Source organism: Lissotriton helveticus, chromosome 10, assembly GCF_964261635.1.
Source record: "Lissotriton helveticus chromosome 10, aLisHel1.1, whole genome shotgun sequence".
NCBI classification, from domain to species: domain Eukaryota; kingdom Metazoa; phylum Chordata; class Amphibia; order Caudata; family Salamandridae; genus Lissotriton; species Lissotriton helveticus.
In genome coordinates, this window is record NC_136071.1 from 30,001,148 (window position 1) to 30,028,347 (window position 27,200).

At 46.1% G+C, this 27,200-nt stretch overlaps 1 protein-coding gene across 3 annotated transcripts in view; it reads right to left on the reverse strand.

Annotated features, from left to right (window-relative positions):
- The window catches only part of OTUD5 (OTU deubiquitinase 5), a 267,799-nt gene that overhangs the window by 104,350 nt on the left and 136,249 nt on the right, over positions 1-27,200 (reverse strand). For all 3 annotated transcript variants that reach the window (XM_078664655.1, XM_078664654.1, XM_078664656.1), the window contains exon 4: positions 18,728-18,884. In XM_078664655.1, coding sequence (XP_078520781.1) covers positions 18,728-18,884 — 157 coding nt within the window. The remainder of the gene's footprint in view (positions 1-18,727; positions 18,885-27,200) is intronic.

The following is a 27,200-nucleotide window of genomic DNA, read 5'->3' on the forward strand; positions in this document are numbered from 1 at the left end:
GCTTTGGGTCTCAAGCCTGACGCAGGTTCCTGATGGGTGACAGAAGTGCCCCTAGGAATCATGTGTGTAAATGGCACTTAGAGAAGATCTTCTGCAGTAATTACATCCCTAGGTGGACCTGTTGGTAACAATGACACATATGGTAAAGCACAGAAGAAAAGGTGTCCAGATGAACAGTTGGAAAAATCAGCCACTGTTGACAGCCTCGATGTGGATCTCCGGAAAGAGTACTTGGATATCTATTTTATTGAGAGCTATGAGAAGTGCCTTAATGTTGAACGTTTCATAGTTGTGTCTTGATGTGGAATAAGTAGAGAGAATGCTCTGATGTTGGCTTGCTTGGGAGAATGGCGAAGGACTTATTTGGTGAATAGTAGCCTGTCGACACTGTGCCTGCACCCAAGCTAGAACCTCAGTGCCAAGGATCACTTCGAATTGGAGATGTCAACTGTCACTATGGAAGTAGTAGGAGTGACTGTGGTGGTGACACTACTGCTGCCTAGATCTCTCCTGTTTGTGAGTTCTTTTCTATAAAATGTACAGATGCAGTAGAAAGAGCCCCCTTTTTTTGGCCAGCCAGCTGTGTTTCTTCCTCTTTCTCTGCCGGAAGATCAATCTTCCCTCACAGGCGAATGTCTTCCTGGTCCTTAAAAGAGATTGCCATTTTTGACAAAATTCACATTCCTTGACCGAATGGGAGGATGGTAAGCAGGAAAACAAGTTACTTACCTGTGACTGTGGTTCCCCAGTATAGGTAACTTTCATAGATTCCCATGCTATTGTTATGTTATATTAATTCTGTTTATATAGCGCATGGCTACCCCAGCAACGGGGCAGCCCAGCGCTTGTGGACATGCCGGAAAGTAAAACAGCGCAGCCAGTGAGAGTATGTTAAATAGAAGAGAACAACCAGGTTTTAATCTGTTTTCGAAAGAGCATGTGGTTAGTGGTGGCCCTAGCCCTTAGGGGAATCGAGTTCCAGAGCTTCGGGGCCAGATACCTGAAGGATGGGCCACCGGCTTTGCTCCTCCGGATCTTAATAGTGTGGGCAAGAGATAAATCCGCCGAGCGGAGGGCACACGTGGGGGCATATAGGGCACACGGTCCCTGCAAAGTTTGGGGGCCAGCGCCATACAGAATTCTGTGGGTTAAGCATAGAGTTTTGAATTGAATGCGTTGTTTAATCGGCAGCCAATGCAGGCGTCGAAGAATCGGAGAGGTATGGCAGGTTTTTGGTAGTGCAAACAAAATACGAGCGGCCGCATTTTGAGCTCTTTGTAGCCTATTTATCACTGTCAGGTTAGAGCCAAGCATAAGAGCATTACTGTAGTCTAGATGGGATAAGACTAAGGCCTGGGCTATGATCTGATGAGTGGGAGGTTCAAAGAAGCCAAGAATGGGTTTGAGGGAGCGTAGTCTACCATAACAGGTACCTGCCACTCTTTTGGCATGGGTCTCTAGAGAAAGGGAGTTATCCAGCATCACGCCCACATTTTTAACTACCTCCGTGGGAGGAGGTCCTAGTGTGGGGGGCCACCAGTGTATGTCCCATTTCTGTGTTTCGTTGCCTATTAAAAGTACCTCCGTTTTAGATGAATTTAAATGGAGACAGTTCTGAGACAACCAGTTTGATATGGCCAGAATATCTTCTTGGAATTTTATTTGGTCCATCACAGTGTTTTTGGAAAAGGTGAAAATGAGTTGTGCATCGTCCGTGTACGATATTAATTTAATCTTACGTATCTTTGTATCATTCCCCGTCGTCGGAATGGGAGTCTCGGTAACAAAATAACATAGCAGTAGGTACAAAAGAGAAAGAAAAAGGCCTAGGCCTCATTCCCTTTTGTAGCATATCCGCCTCTTTTTGTAAAGGAGACCAAACTTAGGCATCAGCCAATCAGAAGAACCTCATCCCATAGAACCCTCCTGAAGGAACCTCAGAGCCTCAGATTTTCGTAGCCGTTGGGTAACAGTCACCATATCTGCTGAAGACTGAGCTTTCCTCTGGGAGGTGGGTGGGCGCATGGGAATCTATGAAAGTTACCAATACTGGGGAACCACAGTTACAGGTAAGTAACTTGTTTTCTTGCCCCAGTATTGGAACTTTCATAGATTCCCATGCTTTTGTATCAGAGTAGCAAGCAGTCAGCCATAAGCACATTTTGTGGCACAAATAAACATTGCAATAGCCATTATCACATGAAAACCAAAATGTGCAGAATAAAAGGAAGGTGGGATAGAAAGGCAAGCTCACCGATTAGTGGAAGAGGTTCCTCAGGACTGCTTGGCCAACAGTCGTATCTTCCTGTTGCAAGGAATCCAAGCAGTAATGCTTTGTACAGGTATGCACGCTGCTCCAAGTCGCAGCTCTGCAAATGCCCTTGATGTGCACTCCCGCAAAGAGTGCTATTGAAGAAGCCACCGATCTTGTGGAATGTGCTCTAACCCTGCTGGTCAGCGGCTTTACAGCTGAATTATGGCAATGTAGAATGGCACTCGTAATCCACCTTGCAATCCCTTGTTTGGAAAGAGGGAGGCCCTTCTGAGGACCACCAAAAGCAATAAATAATTGGGAGGATTTACGGAATCCTTTGGTGCGATCCAGGTAAATTTTTAAGCACCTTTGTACATCCAGAGAATGTAGCGACCGCTGGTGAAGTAGGGTGCTGAAAGAAAGCTTTCAGAATAACAGGTTCATTAAAGTGGAAGACCGAGGGCACCTTGGGTATGAACTTGGATTAGTCCGTAAAATTAGTGTTTCTTTTGAATTGGCGAAAAGGGTCTTGGATCGTGAGCGCCTGCAATTCCCCAACTAGTCTTGCTCATGTGAGGGCAAGAAGGAGAGCCAACTTCCATGAAAGGAATTTCGTATCTGAACGATGTATTGGTTCAAAAGGTCCCTTCATGAGCTGTGTAAGGACCAAATTCAATTGCCACGTAGGAGGCGGAGGCCTCACCGGGGGGGGGGGGGGGGGAGACACAAAATAAACCTTTAAGAAACTGTTTTGTTATCCTGGAAGACCAAAGAGAAGGTCCAGACGCTGAACATCTGTATCTGGAAATCGCTGCCAAATGAACTTTTATGGATGAATGGGCCAGCCCAGACTTAGCAAGGGACAAAAGATAAGGCAGAACTTGATGAGGTTGTGAAGAGAAGGGGTCAACATCCTCTGTCTTGCACCAAATGCAAAATCTTTTCCATTTGAGACGGTAAGTCTTGTTAGTAGAAGGGTTTCTAGCCTGGGAGAGAACTTCCTTTATTTCATTTGAGATGGAAAGGTTCATAAACTCACGCTGCTCAGGAGCCATGCTGTCAGGTGCAACGACGCTGGATCCGGATGCCAAACTTGCCCTTCGGACATTGTGAGGAGATCTGGAATCGTCCGCAAGGGAAGTGGAGGAACTAGCGACAACAGGTGGAGTTCCGTGAACCAGAACTGTCTCGCCCAAGCTGGGGCTATCAAGATCATTCTGCATGGTTCCACCTTGATTTTCCTGATAAGCCTCAGGATCAGTGGAATGGGGGGACTCTCGGTGGTGAAGCCTGCTTGCATAAGACCGGCATTTCTTGTTGGTCGGTGTGGCAAATAGATCTATCGCAGGCTTGCCCCACTGTCGGAAGACCTCGTCCAGAACTTGTTGGTTCAGTTCCCACTCGTGACTGACTGAAGATGACCTGCTTAGTCTGTCGGCATTTTCGTTTAAAACTCCTGGCAGGTGCTCCGCCTGTAGTGAAATCCCATGTTGGACCGCCCATTCCCAGATTTCTCGAGCTTACTGAGACAACGGAAGAGATCTGGTTCCCCCTTTGTTCACGTAATGCATGGCCATGGTGTTGTCTGTCCGGATGAGAACTTTTGAACCTGTTAGACGAGGAGAAAAGCCTTTAGAGCCAGTTTGATTGCCCTGAGCTCCAAGAGATTGAGGAGGAGCCGACGAGTCTGAGGAGACCAATGCCCACTGACATGCAGGTCCTGCAGTACTGCTCCCCAACCGTCCAATGACACATCCGTCGTCACAACCTGAGGAGATGGAGCGCTTACGAAGGATAGACCTTGGAACAAGTTCTCCTGCTGTGTCCACCACACAGCAGCTCTTTTAATTGCCGAGGTGATGGTCACCTTGTCGGCGAACGACCTGTGAACCGTGGAGAAGTGTGGCTCACTGGTTAGAGGAGGCAGACCTGGAAGCAGAGGTCAGCCCGGGACCAGGGTTCAATTCCCGGCTCGGCGGGGTCTTGAGTCCTAAAATGTCCATGGACTCGACAATTCTCGCTCCGGTGCCTACTCGATTCACGGGTTCACACTCTGCGACTCTGGGCAATAGCTTGCTTAATCTCCACAACGGCCCCTCGCGGCGGGATGCCTGGCTTTCACCTTGCGGATAGCCTGCCGGGGTTATCTCACAGGGGAATACCAGGACGGGTTCCCTAAGCAAGCGCTTAGAAACCGCTCGGTGATTTGCGCTATATAAATTCCTGTACATTTACATTTACAACCTGTCTCCACTGGATGTCCAGTTGCTCAATCTGCAGTGTGGAATCAGAGGAATTCATGAAGAGATTACCCCCAGAAGGGATTTGCAACGGCGTACTGAAAGACACCTTCTTCTTCGTAAGTCTAGCGCCATGGTTTGCAGTTTTTCTCGTCTCTCCAAGGTTGGGAATGCCTTCATGAGATTTGAGTCCAAGATGGCTCCCAGGAAGCGTGCTGTCCTTGACGGAACCAGACATGATTTTTCCGTGTTTAGAGTGAGACCCAAAATCTGGAAGAGGTTTGTGCACACGTTGACCGCTTCCCTCGCAGCCTCCCTGGACGGAGCCTTCAGCAACCAATCGTCCAGGTAAGGGATGACCTGCAAATGATTCTTCCGTAGAAATGCAGCTACTGGTGCCAGCACCTTCGTGAAAATTCTCGGAGCTGAGCGAAAACCCTGAATTGAAAGTGTCTCTTGGCTACTGTGAATCGTAGAAACCTTCTGTATGCGGGGTGAATTGGTACGTAAAAGTACGCATCTTCGAGATCGAGCGTGGCCATGATATCCCCTGGATTGACAAGATGTAGAATGTTTTGAAGAGACCATCCGGAAGGATAGGGGGTTGAGATGTTGAGATCCCTGAGATCTAAAATTGGGCGCCAATTCTCTAGCTTCTTCCTTACCAGGAAGAACCTGGAATAGAATCCTTCTCTTTGGGAGGAGGGAACCAGCTCTATCGCTCCTTTCAGGACCATCTGATGAACCTCGAGCCGCAGAAGACGCAGATGTTTTGATGGAATGGCACCATGGGGCTTGGATGGTGGGATTTGCGTGAATTCCAGAGTATGGCCCTTTCGAATGATGTTGAGCACCCATTGGCCTGATGTTATCTTGGACCAATTTTGAAGGTATTGTGAAACCCTGCCTCCTGATGATTTTGCAGAGGTGGGTACAGTAGGAAGAGCCAGGAGGCCGCTATTATCTTTTGGACGCATCACGCCCTTGGCGAGCCTGCTTCCCTCTGTTAGGCCTGGAGTAATTTGAAGACTGACCTTACCTTTGCTGGTACGGTTGTCGGTACTGCTATGAACCTGAACCATATGATGAGTACCTCTGCTGTTGATAAGAGCCCCTGTAGGAAGTGCTCTTGCCCCTGGAATCCCTAAAAGGAGCTTTGCTGTACTGAAGCGTACCCAGAGACTTCGCAGTCTCAGTATCTCTCTTAATTTCTTGGAGGGTGTCAATCAGCTTACCAAATAGTGCTTCTTCATCAAAGGACAAATCCAACATCTTATTTTGGATTTCAGGTCTGAACCAGGTCTCCTTAAGCCACCCCTGGCTACGAAGAACTGCAGCTCTAGCCAAGGAACGAAAAGCGGCCGTGGCAATATCCATGGCACAGTCTATGACTTCCATTGACGTTGCTTCCCCTTCTTGCAAGATCTTTTTTGCCTCTGTCTTGGACTCCGGAGGAAGTGGATCTAAAGTGTGGTGAGATATCACACCAAAGTTATCGATCGTACCTGCCCAATATCGCCAAGGCATTAGCTGCTATCACCAACAGACTCGCCATTGAAGAAAATCTTTTTCCGGCGTTATCCAGCCTCCTGCCCTCTTTATCCGGAGGAGTCGTCAAAGGAGCCGAGGGGTTGCGAGACTTCTTCTGTGCTGCTTGTGAGATTACAGAGTCCGGTTGCGGGTGCTCCGTCAAAGACGCGGACCATCCTCAGGCGCTTTGTATTTTTTGTCAAGGCGCTGTGGTACAGGGACCACCGTCGCTGGATTTTTCATCGCCTTAAGGCCTTCCTCCCACAGATTTTGAATAGGGATGGATCATGTTACCTTCCTAGAAGGTTCTTTAAAATCATATAAAACACTCAGTGGAAGTAGAAGGCATAGATAGTTTGAATCTGCCAGCCGCTCTCTCCATTAGCTTGTGAAACCCCCTTATATCCGCTGGCAGGGAGTCCACCGTATCCGGACCCGGAGATGCTGGGTCAGGAATGACATACTCATCCCATTCCACCCCTTGACCAGGCCTTTCATCAAAATGTTCATCATCCTCCGATGAATCATCATGTGTGTCCAATGGAACCGAAGGCTCTTGTGGAACCAGAGTCTGTGGCCGAGATGGCATTTCAGGAGCAGCCATTGGCGGAGCCGCAGGGGCAGGAAAGTCCTGCATAGTTGGAACAGTAGCAGCAGCAGGTTGTGAACATCTTGATTTATAGCCTTGCAGCATATTGTGAAGGTCCTGCAATAATGATGAAGGAACAGATACCATGTCCTGTTTCGAGTACTGTTGTGGCTGAGAAGAACGATGGTGATAACCACATTCCTGGCTGTACTCTCCGTCAGAATCTGTCTCCAGACATTTGACCAGAAGCTGGGAAGGACTATTCGCATAGCCATACGAGTCCTGTTCATCTTCTGACTAATCGTCATCCTCCTCTAAAAGCAGAGCTGGAGGCAAGGGGGAAACTCTCCTAGGCGATGTCATGTCCAATGTGATCCTCTTCATAGAGATGGTAATCCTCTTTTCTGACGACAAAATTGTCGACGATCCCATTGACAATGGAGATGTCAATATTGCCGTCGACGGAATAAACGTAGTCGACGAAAGAACCCTCTACGACGAGATGGGCGTCTTTGATGCAGTCTACGAGACAGTCGACGGCGTCGTAGTCGTCAATGTTGTCGACACCCTCGACGACGACACCGTCGTCATCACCACCGTCGACGAACCTTTCGTCACCACTGCCGTCGTCGACATCCTCGTCGACTACATCCCAGTCGACGACGCTGCTTCAGTAGTCGGCGCCTTCGTCGACACTGGTATCACTTCCGTCGACGAGTCCTTCATAGACTATCCCGTCGACGATTCCGTCGACGTTGATTGTACTGTTGACTACCCAGTCGGCAGTACCATTTTAAGAGCAAGCTTCAATTCCTTCGACGAGGTCTTCGTCGACGACGCCTTCATCGTCGACGACTTGGTACTTCTGTCAGATTCTCCAGAAGACTGGGAAGAGGGATTTTTGAAGGCTTGACCAGTCTTCATCCCCACAGAAGGCGTAGATGGTGCTACCCTCTCCTTTTCACCACGGTGAGGAGATTCGCCTGGTCCTTGGCTCTCAGACTCTCTGGGGGTCTTTTTTGAGGCCTTAGAAGAACGCTCCACAGAAGGAGAAGGGGAAACCCTACTACCCCTTTTGACTGACCTTCTAGAAGATGACGAGTCCTCACGGTCACTGGAGACAGTGTCCTTTAAGGACTTTAACTTCTGGAGCCAGGTCAGAAGCCTACCCTCACAATCCCGGAGGGTCTTGGTGGAAAAGGTGCGGCAGATCTTGCAGTCCGCAGCCTTATGGTCAGGGTAGAGGCACTAGATGCGATCCTTATGCTTATCCTCCACAAAAAGCCTTTTCTTGCCAGAGGTGGAACATTGCTAAAGGGCCTTCTTTTCCTTTTCAGACATCCTGGATGGAACAGCTAACAGTCCTGAAAGAGAAATCCTAAAGAAAACTTCTGAAGAGAAGAGTTTGAGCAGAGCTCAAAGGAGACTCCCTAAGCACCACGTGCGGTAGAAAATCTGAGTCTGAGGTTCCTTCAGGAGGGTTCTATGGGGTGAGGCTCTTCTGATTGGCTGATGCCTAAGTTTGGTCTCTTTTACAAAAAGAGGCGGATATGCTACAAAAGGGAATGAGGCCTAGGCCTTTCTCTTTTGTACCTACTGCTATGTTATTTTGTTACCGAGACTCCATTCCGACAACGGGGAATGATACAAAAGCATAGGAATCTATGAAAGTTCCAATACTGGGGCAATCCACACACAGTATGGGTCAGATGCAGCGTTCTTCCTCTCAGGGGAGGAAAAGTAAAGTAAACACATTTGAGGGGAAACCCCCTTTCAAAGATAACAAAAATGTAAGAACAAGCTTCAAACTCGCCAAAGGTGTCAAACTGAATCAGTTTAAACCCAATCCGGAGTCAAAAAACAGAAGAAGATTAGAGGAAAAACCCCATAAGTGTTCTGAAATTCACTCCGCTCAAGCTGGAAAAAACTATGGCAGTCAACCTGCACGTACCAGTATGTGCTTTTACTGTGATTTTTTTTCCATCCTTGTGGGCTTTTAATCTGACAGTTCTTTTCCTTCATGCTGGTCTCTGCATTTAGGGTTTTGCTATATCCTGCAATGTTGTCTGTTCAAACTAATCATTACGACAGAGGAAAAGCTGGCATGTTTGCCATTTTCCAAAATGCAGGACCATAATAGGGGCAGTGTTTAGCTCTAATTAAAGGCAGCGAAGATTTTTATTAAGTTTATCGAAACAAGCATTGGCAAAGCCAATCGGTCTCGCTGATGGGAGAGCTATTGGCTTTGTCAATGTTTTGCTTGGCCTTGTTGTACAGCAATGAGACTGCTGTGCAGCATGGTTGAAAGTAAAGGGAAAAAAATGCTAAGATGTGGCCAGTGCAGACTGCCTGGAAAATCCTGTAAGCAAGAGCATCCTCTAAGGAAGACAGTCTCTACAAAGCCTGGATAGGCATCAAACCCCCAAACAATACCTCTTCCCAAATAAAATTATATCATGCGCTCCACAGTGGCGGGCTTTTCTGTAGCTCAGTGTGATGTCTTTCACTGTAGGGTGTTCTTAACGTAGATGACAGCAAGGCTGGGACTAGCCGGTCAACTGCCCTCACTGCACTGGTGACCATAAGAGGCCTGGTTCTCTCACTGCCTGGCTGTGCGTAGAAGATAGATGCAACCTGAGGGGTGTTTGAACAGGTGAGGAGTCTAAACCCCCCACTCTGCCTGCTGTTCACAGGGGTGGTTGCATGACAGCTGTTGGGAGGGGTTGCTACATCTCTGCCAGTTGTTCACAGGGATGTGGATATCTTTGCAAGCTTGTCCAATAAGAAAAAAATCAGCCTGCCGTGAAAGCGTGTGTAGCAAAGGGACACAAACTTGGAAAGGAAGAAGTACTTGAGCCATGCTCCATGTGAGAGACAAAGAAGTGAAACCAGCATGCACTGACCAAAAAAACCATGGAAATGTGTGACTAAGCCAACCAATAGTAAGCAATGGGCAGGCTCTAAGCCCCCTCTAGGCTAACATGTCTCGTAAGTGACAGCAGATTCGCTGCTTCCTGTGAGATCTAAAAGAAGTACTCAAGGGGTCCCAACAAGCAGGAAGAAATATTCTACATTTCTGACTTCAGTGAAGATGCGAAGGGTCAGATTCCGCCCCCCCCCCCTCCCCTTCATATGGTTGCACTTTCAAAGTGGATGATCCCCTGCATGAGTCAAAGGTGGAAGTGGAGGAGGTTGACTAGTCTATGTTCTCTCTGTGATGGAGAACCTTCCCATATGTGAGACACTGAGGTCTGCCTGGAAACTTTAACCTTAGGGCTGAGTAAATGTGTTAGTTTGAGTGGCCTTAGAAAAGTCAGATGAGGATCATGTTGGTGAATTACAAAAATGAGAGTATGTAAAAGAACCAGAGAACCCACAGGGAGTCTTTTTTCCACTGAATTTTCTTCATATCGATCTTCCTGACATTTAATATCCTAAAGACTAATGCCTCAATGCCGAATACTGCTAAGATGGTGAGTGAAGTGATGATCGCAAGAGTGCTGGCGACTTTGGGTGTTGCAAATGCATCTATGTCAACGGCTTAAAGTACCAGTGATGTCTAGCTATCAATCGCTTCTTTGATGACAAGTAAGTCAGTGCAATCCCCTTTGCCAATGTTGAATGGGAATTCAGAAGTCAGGAATGGTGTGAACACTAAAACCTCTTCCTCTCCTCCCTTCTTGGATTACCTCTTCATGGATATCCTAAGTGAATCCACTGGAGTCACAGGCATCATCCTAGTAGAAGACGACGCTTCGCTGAAGTTCATACCCTTCACCAACACGTCCTCCAATTTCCCTCTGAGCCGTATACCATCTTGAACATGGACCATGAATTTTGGAGCAGAGCTCGAATTCCACAGACTGAGAGGGTAGAAGGCCCACCACAAACCTCAGGCGGGTTGAAGCCTACTTTCTTCCTTCCACAAGGAGGATACTTAAATAAAGACTGCACCCTGACAATTTGTCTCAAAATACAAATGAAGCGAGATTGTTTCACAGAAGTTCCAAAATCAAGATAAAAAAAGATTAATTTTAAAATACGGGCCGAAAAATGCCCACAGGCTCTTCGGAGTTGGGCATTGGAAACTTTGCATATTCTTGATTTTACCATTAAAAAAACTAAATGGTGATGCAAACTCAGTGCAAAGCATCATGTGCTGAGGAGCCACTTGGAGTTCTTAAAGGGACAGAATTCTTTCCACTGTTTTTCAGTAGAAGCCTATCAAGTTACATTCATTCTTAACCTTTTCATATTTCTAACCTGCCTTTGCACCTGAAATGGTGTCAGAAGGAAGCTGTTGATTTACAAGAAAAAAATCCACACTTGATAGACAGCTGGTTCATTCTATGGACACATGGATTCTTAATACCCAGTGTTATATTATAAGAACATCATATTTATGGTATAGTGTTCCAGGTCCACATATAGGAGGTAGATAATACCAGTTTTCATGGCCATCAAAGAAGATCCTTCAATGCAGAAACCAAGTTTGTATTAACTCCAAATCTGGGTCCGATCGAAAGACTATCCTCAAAACCATCAAGTGTCTTATCCTTGTGCAAATAATGGGAAACAATACAAAGAGGGTGGGGTGCAAACCGTACAATGGATAAATGCATTCTTGAGGAGCAAACCTGTTCAAGTGGGCCCCTCTACCTCAAAACCCAATTAGCTGAACCGGGGAACCCCTCAGGGATCATCATCTTCCCTTTTAAATTTTAATGTCAAATCCTTTGCTGATATGTTAGATCAATTTAATTTAACTATTGCTATGCAGAGGGCACTCTGCTAAAGGTAAACCCGGATGAAAGAATAGAGAAAAAAAAAGAAAAAAAACGTACAGAAACTTGCTCAGACTAAACCCCGCGAGCACGGAGCCACTCTTAATTAATAAACATTTCTCAAACCTCAACCATACTAACTCAAATAGTACATTAAACACTAAGCTAATTCTGTAGGATCTTAATCTTTGGCTTACTCCAGCACTGCAATGTCCAAATCTGGTACGTGTGGTTACAAATCTGGGTATTTAGGCTGACAATGGCTTGAGCTTAGCTCACCAAATCTTAATGACTATCAAATCCTGTATGCACCTTCTGTGGATGCTAAGCTGTACATTTCCATACATCTCTAAAAAGGTAGAGGTTACTACCAACTTCATTCAGTTATTACTGCAATAAGTAGGGAAACTACCCAGAGATTATAAAAAGAAAACAAAATCAAAATGAAGCTGCTAGAGTTGAAAAAGATTTATTCGATCTAATTATCTTTGCCAGATACCGAGGATTTCAATAGGAAAAGTATAATATTTTGGACTGCAGCTCTTCGATTTAAGCTCCCTCGTGAGATAGGACCTAAATTCTTCACTGTCCAGTACAAAAGATGCGAAGGGAACATTTTTAGAATGCTGAGGGCTAGAATCTCAAACATTCCCATACCACTCTGCTCACAGAAGAACTTGCTGAGGTTTCACCAAAACAGTCTCAAACGTATATATATATATATATATATATATATATATATATATATATATATATATATATATATATATATATATATATATATATATATATATATATATATATATATATATCAAAAAGAATCAAGTTGCCTTGCAAGGAAACGCCAACTCAGGTGTGAATTTCACCTACGTTTATTGTGGGCAGCAAACACGTCGCGCTCTCCCTGCCAACAAAGTAGCCAAACATGTTTCGGGCCGACGGCCCTTGATCACTGGCAGCATTCAAAAGTTCAGGCAGCTGTGACGACTTTATGAGCATAACCCCGCCCTGATGGGGTTTCTTATTTGCCAATGCATTCTGGGGTGAGTAGTCATACAGAACCAAGTGGTTGCTGTGCAGTCCTTTATATGCCAAATTGATTCCCAAGTGGGTCCTGTGGCAGGGGAACGCAGCGTTGTCCACTACTGAATTGTCCCACAACAACTGGTATTCACAGCTCCACGCAGCGCCACTCTTCACGGCACTGCAGGCACCACTGGTTGCGTGGCGGGGCGTCTCCGCGGCGAGGCTCGCCGCTATAATATCCCAAAAAGAATCAAGTTGCCTTGCAAGGAAACGCCAACTCAGGTGCGAATTTCACCTACGTTTATTGTGGGCAGCAAACACGTCGCGCTCTCCCTGCCAAAAAAGTAGCCAAACATGTTTCGGGCCGACGGCCCTTGATCACTGGCAGCATTCAAAAGTTCAGGCAGCTGTGACGACTTTATGAGCATAACCCCGCCCTGATGGGGTTTCTTATTTGCCAATGCATTCTGGGGTGAGTAGTCATACAGAACCAAGTGGTTGCTGTGCAGTCCTTTATATGCCAAATTGATTCCCAAGTGGGTCCTGTGGCAGGGGAACGCAGCGTTGTCCACTACTGAATTGTCCCACAACAACTGGTATTCACAGCTCCACGCAGCGCCACTCTTCACGGCACTGCAGGCACCACTGGTTGCGTGGCGGGGCGTCTCCGCGGCGAGGCTCGCCGCTATAATATCCCAAAAAGAATCAAGTTGCCTTGCAAGGAAACGCCAACTCAGGTGCGAATTTCACCTACGTTTATTGTGGGCAGCAAACACGTCGCGCTCTCCCTGCCAAAAAAGTAGCCAAACATGTTTCGGGCCGACGGCCCTTGATCACTGGCAGCATTCAAAAGTTCAGGCAGCTGTGACGACTTTATGAGCATAACCCCGCCCTGATGGGGTTTCTTATTTGCCAATGCATTCTGGGGTGAGTAGTCATACAGAACCAAGTGGTTGCTGTGCAGTCCTTTATATGCCAAATTGATTCCCAAGTGGGTCCTGTGGCAGGGGAACGCAGCGTTGTCCACTACTGAATTGTCCCACAACAACTGGTATTCACAGCTCCACGCAGCGCCACTCTTCACGGCACTGCAGGCACCACTGGTTGCGTGGCGGGGCGTCTCCGCGGCGAGGCTCGCCGCTATAATATCCCAAAAAGAATCAAGTTGCCTTGCAAGGAAACGCCAACTCAGGTGCGAATTTCACCTACGTTTATTGTGGGCAGCAATCACGTCGCGCTCTCCCTGCCAACAAAGTAGCCAAACATGTTTCGGGCCGACGGCCCTTGATCACTGGCAGCATTCAAAAGTTCAGGCAGCTGTGACGACTTTATGAGCATAACCCCGCCCTGATGGGGTTTCTTATTTGCCAATGCATTCTGGGGTGAGTAGTCATACAGAACCAAGTGGTTGCTGTGCAGTCCTTTATATGCCAAATTGATTCCCAAGTGGGTCCTGTGGCAGGGGAACGCAGCGTTGTCCACTACTGAATTGTCCCACAACAACTGGTATTCACAGCTCCACGCAGCGCCACTCTTCACGGCACTGCAGGCACCACTGGTTGCGTGGCGGGGCGTCTCCGCGGCGAGGCTCGCCGCTATAATATCCCAAAAAGAATCAAGTTGCCTTGCAAGGAAACGCCAACTCAGGTGCGAATTTCACCTACGTTTATTGTGGGCAGCAAACACGTCGCGCTCTCCCTGCCAACAAAGTAGCCAAACATGTTTCGGGCCGACGGCCCTTGATCACTGGCAGCATTCAAAAGTTCAGGCAGCTGTGACGACTTTATGAGCATAACCCCGCCCTGATGGGGTTTCTTATTTGCCAATGCATTCTGGGGTGAGTAGTCATACAGAACCAAGTGGTTGCTGTGCAGTCCTTTATATGCCAAATTGATTCCCAAGTGGGTCCTGTGGCAGGGGAACGCAGCGTTGTCCACTACTGAATTGTCCCACAACAACTGGTATTCACAGCTCCACGCAGCGCCACTCTTCACGGCACTGCAGGCACCACTGGTTGCGTGGCGGGGCGTCTCCGCGGCGAGGCTCGCCGCTATAATATCCCAAAAAGAATCAAGTTGCCTTGCAAGGAAACGCCAACTCAGGTGCGAATTTCACCTACGTTTATTGTGGGCAGCAAACACGTCGCGCTCTCCCTGCCAACAAAGTAGCCAAACATGTTTCGGGCCGACGGCCCTTGATCACTGGCAGCATTCAAAAGTTCAGGCAGCTGTGACGACTTTATGAGCATAACCCCGCCCTGATGGGGTTTCTTATTTGCCAATGCATTCTGGGGTGAGTAGTCATACAGAACCAAGTGGTTGCTGTGCAGTCCTTTATATGCCAAATTGATTCCCAAGTGGGTCCTGTGGCAGGGGAACGCAGCGTTGTCCACTACTGAATTGTCCCACAACAACTGGTATTCACAGCTCCACGCAGCGCCACTCTTCACGGCACTGCAGGCACCACTGGTTGCGTGGCGGGGCGTCTCCGCGGCGAGGCTCGCCGCTATAATATCCCAAAAAGAATCAAGTTGCCTTGCAAGGAAACGCCAACTCAGGTGCGAATTTCACCTACGTTTATTGTGGGCAGCAAACACGTCGCGCTCTCCCTGCCAACAAAGTAGCCAAACATGTTTCGGGCCGACGGCCCTTGATCACTGGCAGCATTCAAAAGTTCAGGCAGCTGTGACGACTTTATGAGCATAACCCCGCCCTGATGGGGTTTCTTATTTGCCAATGCATTCTGGGGTGAGTAGTCATACATACATATATATATATATATAATAATCAGCTAGCAATGGGGGGTAGTGATGTTCCTTCTTCTAACACACTAACACATGAACTTGGAAAATACTTGAGGGGTGTAACTGAGAACCAAACAGAAGTATCCATATCAGTAGTGTTGCTTTCCCACCATGAGCTATGGGAACTGCCTAGGCTCTTCCTGGATAGGCACATAAGGATAGGTGCCCATAAGGTCCCATAAGCAGCTTTATCTGCCACTGTACACCTGCCAACAACTTGACCAGAGATAGCACCTTGAACTTTAGCAGTGTAAGAAAGTGTTGAATCTGTAAAGATCCAGGATGTGAAAACCCCCTCCATGTTTCCTTAAAATTATGCTTCAGAAAAGGGGGTGGTGATGAACAGAGTGTCTGAATTAAGCAGACCACTCTTACCCAGTCCAAAGATCAGGGCTTGATCCATCACCGTTATTTAGCTCACTGCCCCATCCCAGCTCAGAACCTGGCTATATGCAAATTAGTCTGTCCCTGGCCCAGTGCATCATGGGAACAGGGCAGACCAAACTACCAAGCCAATTCTTCACCAGAAAGGAGACAAGCTACCGGGGACCGGTTTCTGGCATTTCAGCCTCATCGGCCCGGCTTGCTTGAATCCTGATGGAGCAGTGAGCAAGGGACTCATGTCTGAGTATACCCTGCCACACCTATAGTGGCCAAAAACGATTCAGAAAAGGGGGTGGTGATGAACAGAGTGTCTGAATTAAGCAGACCACTCTTACCCAGTCCAAAGATCAGGGCTTTTGTCCACCCTAAGCGTGGAAGGGTATACTCAGATGTGAATCCCTTGCTCATTGCACCATCAGGATTCAAGCAAGCCGGGCCGAAGACGCCTGAAATGGCAGAAACCGGTCCCCGGAAGCTTGTTTCCTTCCCAGTGTAAGAATTGGCTTTTGTAGTCTGGTCTGCCCTGTTCCCATGATGCACTGGGCCAGGGACAGACTAATTTGCATACAGCCAGGTTCTGAAACTGGGATGGTGCAATGAGCTAAAAAACGGTGTTGGATCTAGCCCTGATCTCTTGACTGGGTGAGAGTACTCTGCTTAATTCAGAGACTCTGTCCATCACCACCTCTTGTTGTAAATTATTTTGTCCACACTAAGCGTGGAAGGGTATACTCAGATGTGAGTCCCTTGCTCATTGCACCATCAGGATTCAAGCAAGCCGGGCCGAAGACGCCTGAAATGGCAGAAACCGGTCCCCGGAAGCTTGTTTCCTTCCCAGTGTAAGAATTGGCTTTTGTAGTCTGGTCTGCCCTGTTCCCATGATGCACTGGGCCAGGGACAGACTAATTTGCATACAGCCAGGTTCTGAAACTGGGATGGTGCAATGAGCTAAAAAACGGTGTTGGATCTAGCCCTGATCTCTTGACTGGGTGAGAGTACTCTGCTTAATTCAGAGACTCTGTCCATCACCACCTCTTGTTGTAAATTCCTTAAAATTATGCAGCACTGGTAGCAACAGCCCCTTTCCTATGGCACCTATTGGGAAATATCTTCACCACTTGGAAGACAGATAGGTCTTTGATTATCTGGATTGAGTGGTGCTAAACCCAGTACCAGTAAATTAAGGAAAGCCCCCCTGCCACCACTGACATGGACTGTGCCTCTCAAGATGGAGTACAATAGGGATAAGTGTGTACCTCAAGATATGAAAGTGACCTCCAGGCCATGGGTGAGGCTGGGAGAGATTAATCTTCTTGCTGAAGTATTTCCTCTTCTCCTACCTGCTTCTTGAGGAAAAAGACTCTTATTTCGGGCCCAGCTTTCAACGGGACTGTAAAGCCTTGAAAGGCTGAAAAGTTTACATTAGTTTTATCGGCAATGCTTGACTGGAACCCGACAAATTGACTATTACCATGCCGGTCTTTCAATGGTGTAGGACCTCCTATGTTTCAAAATCAAAGGTGAGGTGAATCGCCTGCTGCTTCAGATCCAAGGGTTTGAGCGACGATAAACGAAGCATGGATAGACCTGGATTCATGGTCCTGGCAGACATGCCAATGAGGTCCATGGAACCTAATGTATGCTCTTCAGTTTCTTGTGTATGTTGATCATGAACTAGTACTCTTTATGGGCACAGTCTGGAAACAAAGAGCCACAGTAGTCAAACTTTTGTTTGAGATGGATAGTAAATGGGCATGAATACATTGGCCTGAACCAGGTAGAGAACACCCACCTGGAAAATCTTCAGCATCTTCAGACACTTTGCCCATCTGGCAATACATTATTGTGCCCTTAAAAATACAACCATCACATGACATGTTGAACTTTCGACATCTACATCTGTTGAAAGGCTTGGAGCTCAATGGCCCGGGCTGGCATCCGTGGGGTGCCTTTGCAGATTAATAGCACCACGTAATCCTACACCTGGGGTACTGGAGTAAAACAAAGCGCCTCAAAGGCTTTAGCCATGACTGCGTTGTATAGTCTGGTCAGATGCTAGTGTATTGATTGGATTCCTCCAGGGAGATGGACTTGAAAGCTTGCTGCAATGTGTCTGAAGCAACAAAGCAACAAAGCCTCTGCCTCTGGCTCAACACTTTGGTTTAATGATGGATCGGGCCTGCCACACCCAGAGGAAGAGCCAGGCTCAATGGTGCAAAGGATTCTCCAAATACTTGGATCCTGAGTACACCTCTGCTCCGGGGTGCTTCACATGCACCTTAGATGGTGAAGCAGGAACACATTGTCCAGCATTGGGGGTTGATGGTCTCAGTTTCTGGTATTTGCCTTCCCAGGGATTTGTCGCATTGCTCTCGCAGAGCCAATGAAGATGATCTTCCTGGGTGGGGGGTTTGACAGTCGATTGGAGGAATGTCTCTCTACCTACCTGGCAGAAAGGGGGTTCAGTACTTTGCCAAGAGGTCAAGACCATGTACTTACCAGCAAAGTTATTCTTAGTGATAAAAACAAGGTCTTCCAAATGTGTGCACTCTTGCTCTACATGCACACTAGGCAGTTCTAACGAGACCTCAAATAAGGTAGCACGCCATTGCTTTTGTGAAATAAATTACTGTTTTCCAGACAAAAGACACCAAGATTATGCGGCTCAGCTGAAGCAACTGACTGATGTTAAGACACACATGGCTTAAAGCAGGAGCAATATGATGTAATTAGTCTGATCTGAAGGTCAGAGTGGGGGAAATTCACAGCATTAAAAAGATCCTAGAAAAGGACACAATAAATCCTATACATTAGGCCTATGTAGGGATTTGGTGACCCTGAAGAGAAGACTCTGATCCACAGTTACTTTACGCTGAAAAAAGGGAACGGCAAGGAATCAAATGTAGAGTCATTAGGTCATGTCACGTACCATGTATGTAGTACTGACACATGCACCGCTACTAAAAGCTTTTTTAAAAAAATGTCCAGTCCAGCTACTGACTGGCAGGGATACACAAGATTTTAATAAGAAAAGAACCAGGACAACAAGAGTAATCACCTTTGTGTTCTTTGGTGTGAGCTTATCTCTGAACTATTACAAAAAACATCTGGATTTACCTGTGCCATACTGATAGACTTCCACGGGCCTATTAAACATTTCGGCCATGGCTTGCATCTCTATGTGGTTTCCGTGACAATTGTTTTTTCGTTTTCTGTTTATATAAGTGGTGAAATCTTCTGTTACATAGCTGGAGAAGTAATCTGCATTCTTCATCTAAGAGAAGGATTAAATAAAAATATTATGTAATTGCAATTTATTTCAAAGGCAACTCAAAGTTAAAATTACTGGAAACTGAGTTTTTTGACAAAAACACAAGTCTATATTTAAGTATTTCTTTATTTGAGCATTCTAACAGATGTTTTGCATGTGAGCAGACGACGGTACATCAGAATGAAACAGTAACATTTAATAACCAGTAGAAAGTAAAAGCAACTAGATTAAACCAGCACACATAGGCTGAAATTGCAGAAAGATAACTGAATTAGATAATGGAGTACTGCAGCATTTGAGATTAGACCCAGATTTGTCCAGTTCAGCCTGAAGGTGGTGGTGCCTGAGGAAAGATTTTTCTCAAGGATACAGTGGCTCATATATCCAGGGATAGGACAGTAGAGTGAGATAAGGCCTACAGAATTTGAGAAGATGGATAATATGGATTGAGAGAGTAGCAGAGTTGGGCAATGAATTTTAAGTACAGGGTCACAAACTAAAAGAAGTCTGTTTTTTTTTTGTTTTTTTACTAAATTGGCCTTCACAGTGCTGGCAGATGGAAGTAGGGGTGAATCTTGGAAAGTTAAGCTCCCAGTGGAAAATGTGAAGACTATCAAGTAACTGTATGTGGAAAATAAGACTAAGTATACTCCACAGTATATAGGTTTAATAATCATAAGTTTGACTGAGTGGGGCAGGTGATAGGGAAAGAGGTGGAGGAGACATTGGAAAAATTGAGGCAGTATGCGGAGGTTGTCTTAGAGATAAACAAGATCACATGCTTAACTTTTAAACTGAGGGCAGGCAGAATGAATTTGAAGGGGAATAAGATCCAAAGTGGAGATGGCTTTTGATGCTTTGTACAAGAAAGAAGGGAAAAGCGAAAAATCTGTAATGCTAATATTTGATCTCAATGATGCAGTAGTAATTTGGCTAAGTAGAGATCTGTGCTTACATTAATTATACTGTCTAATTTCGAACTTTGTCAACACCCACGTATTCAAGGTAGAACAGAGTAATTTTGGGAAGGATTTTTCTTCAGCTATGTGAAATTTTTCACTTTTGTGTGTTTTCCCACACTGTGAGAAAATACACACTACTCTATTTTAGTGTTTACAGCGAGAAATTAGGTTCATATGGTGAAGGAAAAGTTGCTTTCTTATAATCTTAGTTCAGCATTGTAGGACTCTTTATTAGAATTATGAACAATCCACTCCTCACCAGCAACATTTATAAAGATGGAAACAGGCATAAAATTGTGATAGCTTATTCCCAGTCAAAATTAGTTAGCTGCAGCTCTGAGGCAACTGCCAATACAACACATGGAAATTGCTAGCTCCATAAAGCAGTAGCATCAAACTTGGACTTACCATGAGAGTGGCCCAGCTACCTACATTTCATTCTCTCCTGCTTTCCTTCATTTTCAGACCAAAAAGTTGGGATATACGGAGCAACGTAATTTTAATTTAGGGTTCATCTTTCAGGCAAAATTCTTTAGTTCCCATGCTGGATTGAAGAAATTCGAAATTGGGACTTTGACATTTGTTGGTCTGGAAGAGTTTAAAAAAAGCCCCACTTGAAGTTCCTCGACAGTCACTATAACCAGAGTAGGGTACAGAGAACTACAGTTACAGGTAAGTAACTTGTTTTCTTACTCCAGTATTGGAACTTTCATAGATTCACATGCTTGAATCAGAGTAGCTAGCAGTAGGTAGCACATGTTATACTGTATGAACAAATTAAATCGTCCATTTGAAGGGAGGAACAGCTTTACCTGAGAAAAACCATCAAACTCCCAATCGTTAAATATTCTATGCTTAACCTTTATAACCGTAAACATCACAGAGAATGAACAGTTCTGTTGGAAACCACACCATTATAAATCTCTAAACAAGAAATGCATTTATTATAAAATGTGCATATTTCAACAGTAAAAAAGGAAGGCGGGATGAAAGAGCTCACCATCACTGGAAAAGGTTTCTCAGCACCACCTGTCCCACTGCCATATCATTGCCAGCGGCTGCATCCAGGCAGTTATGCCTGGTAGAGGTGCGTGTACTCTTCCAGGTAGATGCCCTGCATAGGTCCTTGATAGGTACTCTAGCAAACAGCACAGTGGATGTCGTTTCTGCTCCCGTCGAATGAGCACGAGCCTGTGCACCCAAAGGCTTCCCTGCTGTTTGATGGTAATATTGTATCGCACTGGAGATCCAACAAGCAATTCCTCTTTTAGAAAGAGTATAGCCCTTTCTGAGTGCACTTCAGTATACAAAGAGCTGAGACAATTTGCGAAAAGCTTTAGTTCTTTGTAGATAAAATTTCAGACAACGCTGAATATCCAGCGAATGGAGAGTCCTCTCCGCTGCAGTAGTCTGTTGAGGAAAGAACCTCCTTAGGATACAAGGCTCATTTAAGTGAAACTCTGATGGTATTTTGGGTATAAACTTTGGATTGGTTAAAAGGACGGTTAGAAGGACTATCTGATCCTCTTTGAACTGTAGAAAAGGTTCCTGAATGGTTAGGGCTTGAATCTCCTCAATTCTCCTGGCCGATGTGAGCGCCAGGAAAAAAGCCACCTTTCCAAGACAAGAATTTAAGGTTCACCCTGTAAATGGGTTCAAAGGGATGCTTCATGAGTTGTGATAGCACTATATTCAGCTGCCAGAGAGGTGGCGGAGGTTCGACTGGGGGGGGAAAGGTAAAAAATAATCCTTTCATGAACTGTTTTAGGATTCTTTCAGACCATAATGAAGGTCCTGAGAGGTACTCCTTTAACTGGATATAGCGGCTAAATTAACTTTTATTGACGCATGCGCTAATCCTGATTTCGCCAAAAGCAGGATGTAAGGAAGAATTTCATGAGAAGCAGATCTTAGAGGATGAATATTAGACTCCTGGCACCATAAACAGAATCTTCTCCATTTAATTCTGCACGTCTTATTCGTACTCTGTGCTCTGGCCATTTGAGAGAATATTCCTGCATTCAGATGGTAGTTTTAGATGTTGAAATTCACAGTGTTCAGGAGCCATGCTGCTAAACGTAGTGACTTGGGGTCTAGATGAAGCACATGTTCCCGCGACATCGTCAAGAGAGATGGAATGGGCTGAAAGAGAATCAGTTGCGTTTCCGAAAGAAGGAGAAGCTTCGTGAACCAGTGTTGTCTGGGCCACCATGGGGCTATCAGGATCATTCTGCAGGGCTTTGTTTTGGTCTTCATGAGCAACCGTGGCAGAAGGGGAATCAGCGGAAAAGTGTAGGCAAAGATGCCCGACCATGCCATCAAAAATGCATTCCCCCAGGATCCCGGTTGAGGACGTCAACTTGCAAAGTAGCGGCATTTCTTGTTCCCGAGCTGTCGCAACGAGGTCCACTGTTGGCTTTCCCCACTTTAGAAAGATACTGTCTAGGGTTTCCTGATTGATCTCCCACAAATGACAGGTTGACTTGAATCTGCTCAATGTGTCTCCCTTGACATTTTGATCCCCTGGAAGGTGTTCTGCTTTTAGCGAGATTCCATTCTGAACTGCCCATTTCCAGATTCTCTGGGCCTCCTTAGATAGGGGGAGAGATCTTGTGCCGCCTTGCTTGTTGAGAATGCATTGCTGTTGTGTTGTCGGTCCTGATCAGCACAGCCAAGTTCTTTACCCTCGGAAGAAAAGCCAGCAATGCCAATTTCACTGCTCTGGGTTCCAATAGATTGATGTGAAGTCGTTGGTCTTGACGCTGCCAAAGCCCACTGACCTGAAGGTCTTGAAGGAAGGCCCCCTAACCTTCCAGGGAAGCATTGATGGTGAGGACTTGTGGAGCCGGCATGGTGAGAAAGGAAGGCCGACTGAAATATTTTGACGTTGGGTCAACCAAGACACGGCATGTATTATGCCTGGTGTGATTGTGATGACATCTTCGAAGGATCCCACAGTTTGATGTCATTGCCGATCCAGTTCCTCCTGTAATGGACGCATCCTTAACCGGCAGGAAGGGATGGGAGGGATGCATGAATACATTGTCCCAAGGAGTGACTTGTAGCGGCGTACTGAAAGACTCTTCTTGCGAATGCTTGTGACCGAGATTAGCTTCTGCGGTCTCTCGAGAGAAGAAAACTCTGTTCATTGTGGTGTCCCGAATTGCCCCCAAGAACATAATGCTCTTGGAAGAATGAAGAGATGAGTTCTCCCTGTTCAGAGTCGGGCCTAATTTGGCAAAAAATTTTGTGCATGCCACCGTGAACGACTGAGCAGCTGCGTGTGAAGGTGCTTTGATGAACCAGTCGTCCAGGCATGGAAATACCAGATGCCTTTGTTATCTCAGGACAGCTGCCACTGGACCCAGATATTTTGTAAACATTCTTGGGGCGGACTTGAGGCCAAACGGCAGGTACCTTGAACTGGTAAAGGTTTCAGACTACAACAAATCGAAGGTACTGACTGTGGGAGGGATGGATGGGGGATGTGAAAATATGTCTAAGGTGGTCATATGATCCCCTGGGGTTAGGAGTAGCAAAATGTCCTGAATGGAAACCATCCAGAAGGACTGTTTTTTAGAGATAAGCACTCGTGGAATGGGCTCGGACTGGTGAAGACCGAAGTCTGCCTGCTTTATGATGGCAAAATGTTATGGTACTTGCGATCCATCTAGAAATACTCTGCTTGGAGAGTGGGAAACCTTTACTTGGCGCACTGTATACCACAAATCATTGAGCAGTCTTGCAAAAAGCTTGTTTCTTAAGCAGATACAACTTTAGGCAACACTTGACATCCAAAGAGTGAAGAGCCCTCTCTGCAGATGTCGTTGAATTTGGGAAGAATCTTTAGTACCCCGGGCTTATTAAGGTGGAACTCAGATGGAACCTTGGGTATGAATTTTGGATTTGTGCGGAGTAAGATACCGTCAGCTTTGAATTGTAAGAAAGTTTCCTCTATTACAAAAGCCTGATTTTCACTGACCCCTCTGGCTGACGTCACGGCAAGAAGGCCAATTTCCATGACAGGAACTTGATCTCCGCTGTGTGAATTGATTCGAAATGGGGTTTCATCAATTGTGAAAGAACTATGTTCAACTGCCAGGCTGGAGGTGGAGGCCTAATAGGGGGGAACACACAAAACAGCCCTTTGAGGAACACACTGATTATTTTAGAAGACCACAAAAGGTGGAGAGGAAAGTGATCTTCTGTAACTGGAAATGGTAGCTAAGTGAACCTTTATCAAACTATGCGCCAATCCGGATTTCGTTAGCTGCAAAAGGTAAGGTAAGCTCAGGAAAGGACGGCAGCGGATATATACCCTCTTGATGGCACCAGATGCAGAAACGCTTCCATTTGAGGTGGTAGGTCTTGTTGGTACTGTCCGCCTTTGCACTAGCTAACATATCTCACCATTCAGTGGAAATGTTCAAGTGCTGGAACGGATTGCATTCAGGAGCCATGCCGATAAGTGTAGGTTCCTGGGATCTGGGTGTAGGATCTGCCCCTGGTTCATAGTCAGAAGATTGGAAGACACAGGAAGTTGGAAGAGTGAGACCTAGGATAGAAGAAGCAGTTCCGTGTAACAGTGTTGACATGGCCACACTGGAGCAATGAGGATTAGTTTGCATGGGTTGATCTTCATTTCTCTCAGGACTCTTGGAAGAAAAGAAATGGGAGGAAAAGCGTAAGCAAAGATGCCGGACCATGCAATTGAAAAGACATTCCCCCAGGACCCTTGTTGGGGATGCCAACTTGAATAGTACCAGCATTTGCAGTTCTAGGGAGGTGCGAACAGGTCCAATTCTCGTGTGTCCCAGCGTAGGAATAGGCTCTGCAGGGTTTGCTGGTGCAGCTCGCATTTGTGGCGCAATGTCATGAGTATACTGAGAGTGTCCGCAATAGTGTTCTGACATCCCGGAACGTGTTCTTATGAGGCAGATTCCGTGACTTATGACGCATTCCCACAACTTCTGTGCTTCCCTGGAAAGATGGCAAGATCTTGTGCCGCCCTGTTTGTTTATATAGTGCATCGTTTTAGTATTGTCCGTACGGACTAGCACAGATGAATCTCGTATTCTGGGAAGAAAAGCCTGGAAGGCCAGATGCACCGCCTCCAGTACCAGCAAAGTTATATGGGATCGAGTCCAAGCCTCATGCCACTTGCCGCCTACTTGGAGCTCTTGGAGGTAAGCTACCCATCAATCTAAGGACGCATCCGCTGTAATTACTACTGATGCCACCTCTTGCTGCAGGGACCTCCCTACTGAAAGATAGCTTTGGTCTATCCACCACTCCAGGGTATTCACCATGCGTGGAGTTACTTTGATGACGTCGTTGAAGGAGCCGACTGATTGTACCCACCGATTGTCCAGCTCCTCCTGAATTGGACGCATTTTGAGACGACAGAAGGGGATCAGTAGTATCCATGACATCATTGCCAAGAGGGATTTGTAAAGTCGGAACAAAATACTTTTTTCTTTTGATGGAATTTGTCAGAGTGAGAAGCCGCTGCTAGTGTTCCTCTACAGGTTATGCTTTTAAGCAAACCGTGTCTAACTGGGCTCCTAGGAAGACAATCTATTGTGATGGATTCTGATTGGATTTTTTTCTATTGATAATAAGACCCAACCCCTTGAAGAGAAATGTGCAGGGCTTTGTGGACGTTCTTGCTGTTGTCTCAGAAGGTGTCTTGATCAGCCAATAATCCAGATATGGGGAGACTTGATGTTGCGGTCTGAGAAATCCTACAACCGAAGCCAGCCACTTTGTAAAAATTCTGGGCGCAGACTTGAGATCAAAGCGGAGCACTCTGAATTGGTAGTGGCATCTGGCTACCACAAATCTCAGATATTTTCGGTGTCTTGGGTGAATGGCAATATGGAAATAGGCATCTTGGAGGTCTAGTGTGGTCATGAAGTTGAGCTGGCCTAGGACCTTCAATACCTCCTGCAATGTGATCATCCGAAATTATTGCTTTTTCAAAAACAGGCTGAGGTTACAGAGGTCAAAAATTGGTCGCCACTGCCTTAACATCTTTCTGATCAAAAAGAAACAGGAGTAGAAACCAGAGCCCCTGCTAGGCAGTGGAACCTTCTCTATTGCTCCTTTGTGAAGCATGCTTTTGACCTCTTGTTGAAGAGCTTTGAGATGCCGGTAGAGGGAGGCTTGGGGTGGTAGGTAATTTTCAGATCAATTATAGTGTGTTTTCAAATTGTACAAGGTGTAAAACCTATTGGTCTGCAGTAATGGTTTGCTATTGGTGGAGGTAGTAGGAAATGTTACCTCCCAGGCGGGCAGGATGAGTTTGAAACAAATGAGTTTAATGTAGGGAAGGAAGAGTTGGAGCCGGAGCCTGTGCTGTAGCTGTATCATTGTCGGTGGCTAGTATCTTTTGTCAGCCTGCGTTGTCTTTCCTCGACTTACTCCGACATAGGATGTCTGAGGTGGTTGTCTCTGCTGAAATTGAGGTCGGTTAAGACTGGGATGCCAAAGAATAGGCAGGGTATCGACATTGCCCTCCTCTATACGATGGCTGCTCTCTACCCTTTGATTCTCTTAAAAGAGCTTTACTGAACTGCAAAGTCCCTAACGACTAAGTGGTATTTGTGTCCACCTTGATGGTTTTGAGGGCCTCCTCCACGTGGCTGCCAAAAAGAGCTTCTCCATCATATGGAAGGTCCAAGTCCTTATTTTGAACCTTCGGATGGAATAAGGTGGCTTCGAGCCATCCCTGCCTTCGCAAAATTGCTGTTCTAGCTAGCTGTCTAAACCCAGTAACAGCAACATCCTTGGCCAAATGTATTATTTCAATGGATACTCTCTCCTTCATGCAAGCTCTTCTTTGCTTCTTCCTTAGCCTCTTCCGGCAGTTGGTCAATATACAAAGCAATGTTTGACCACATTTGGCGATCATAGCACCTTAAGATAGACAGGGAGTGTGCTGCCTTTACTGTCAATGCGGACATTGCCGAAAAACTTTTTACCAATGTAATTTATCCGGAGGTGCAGAAAGAGGCGTCGCAGGATTTTTTGAGGGCGTTCAGCAGCCTGCAGGACCATAGAGTCTGGTTTTGGGTGGCCTGTGAGCCACGCTGGGGCGTCATCTGTGGTCTTATATTTTTTATCAAGATGTGGACGTACCGCTGGCACAGAGGCCGGGTTTTTCATGATCCGAATACATTCATCCCTGATGTAATCAATTATGGGAATAGCTATGACATACAATTTTAAAGAGCCATTTCGAAAGTCTAAGGAACAGTCAGCTTACTTGGAAGGCATTGGTAGTGCAAATCTTTTGGCACCCACAATATCCTCTGGTGTGGAATCTACCAGAGGTGTTGGTGAGGCAGGCAAAGAC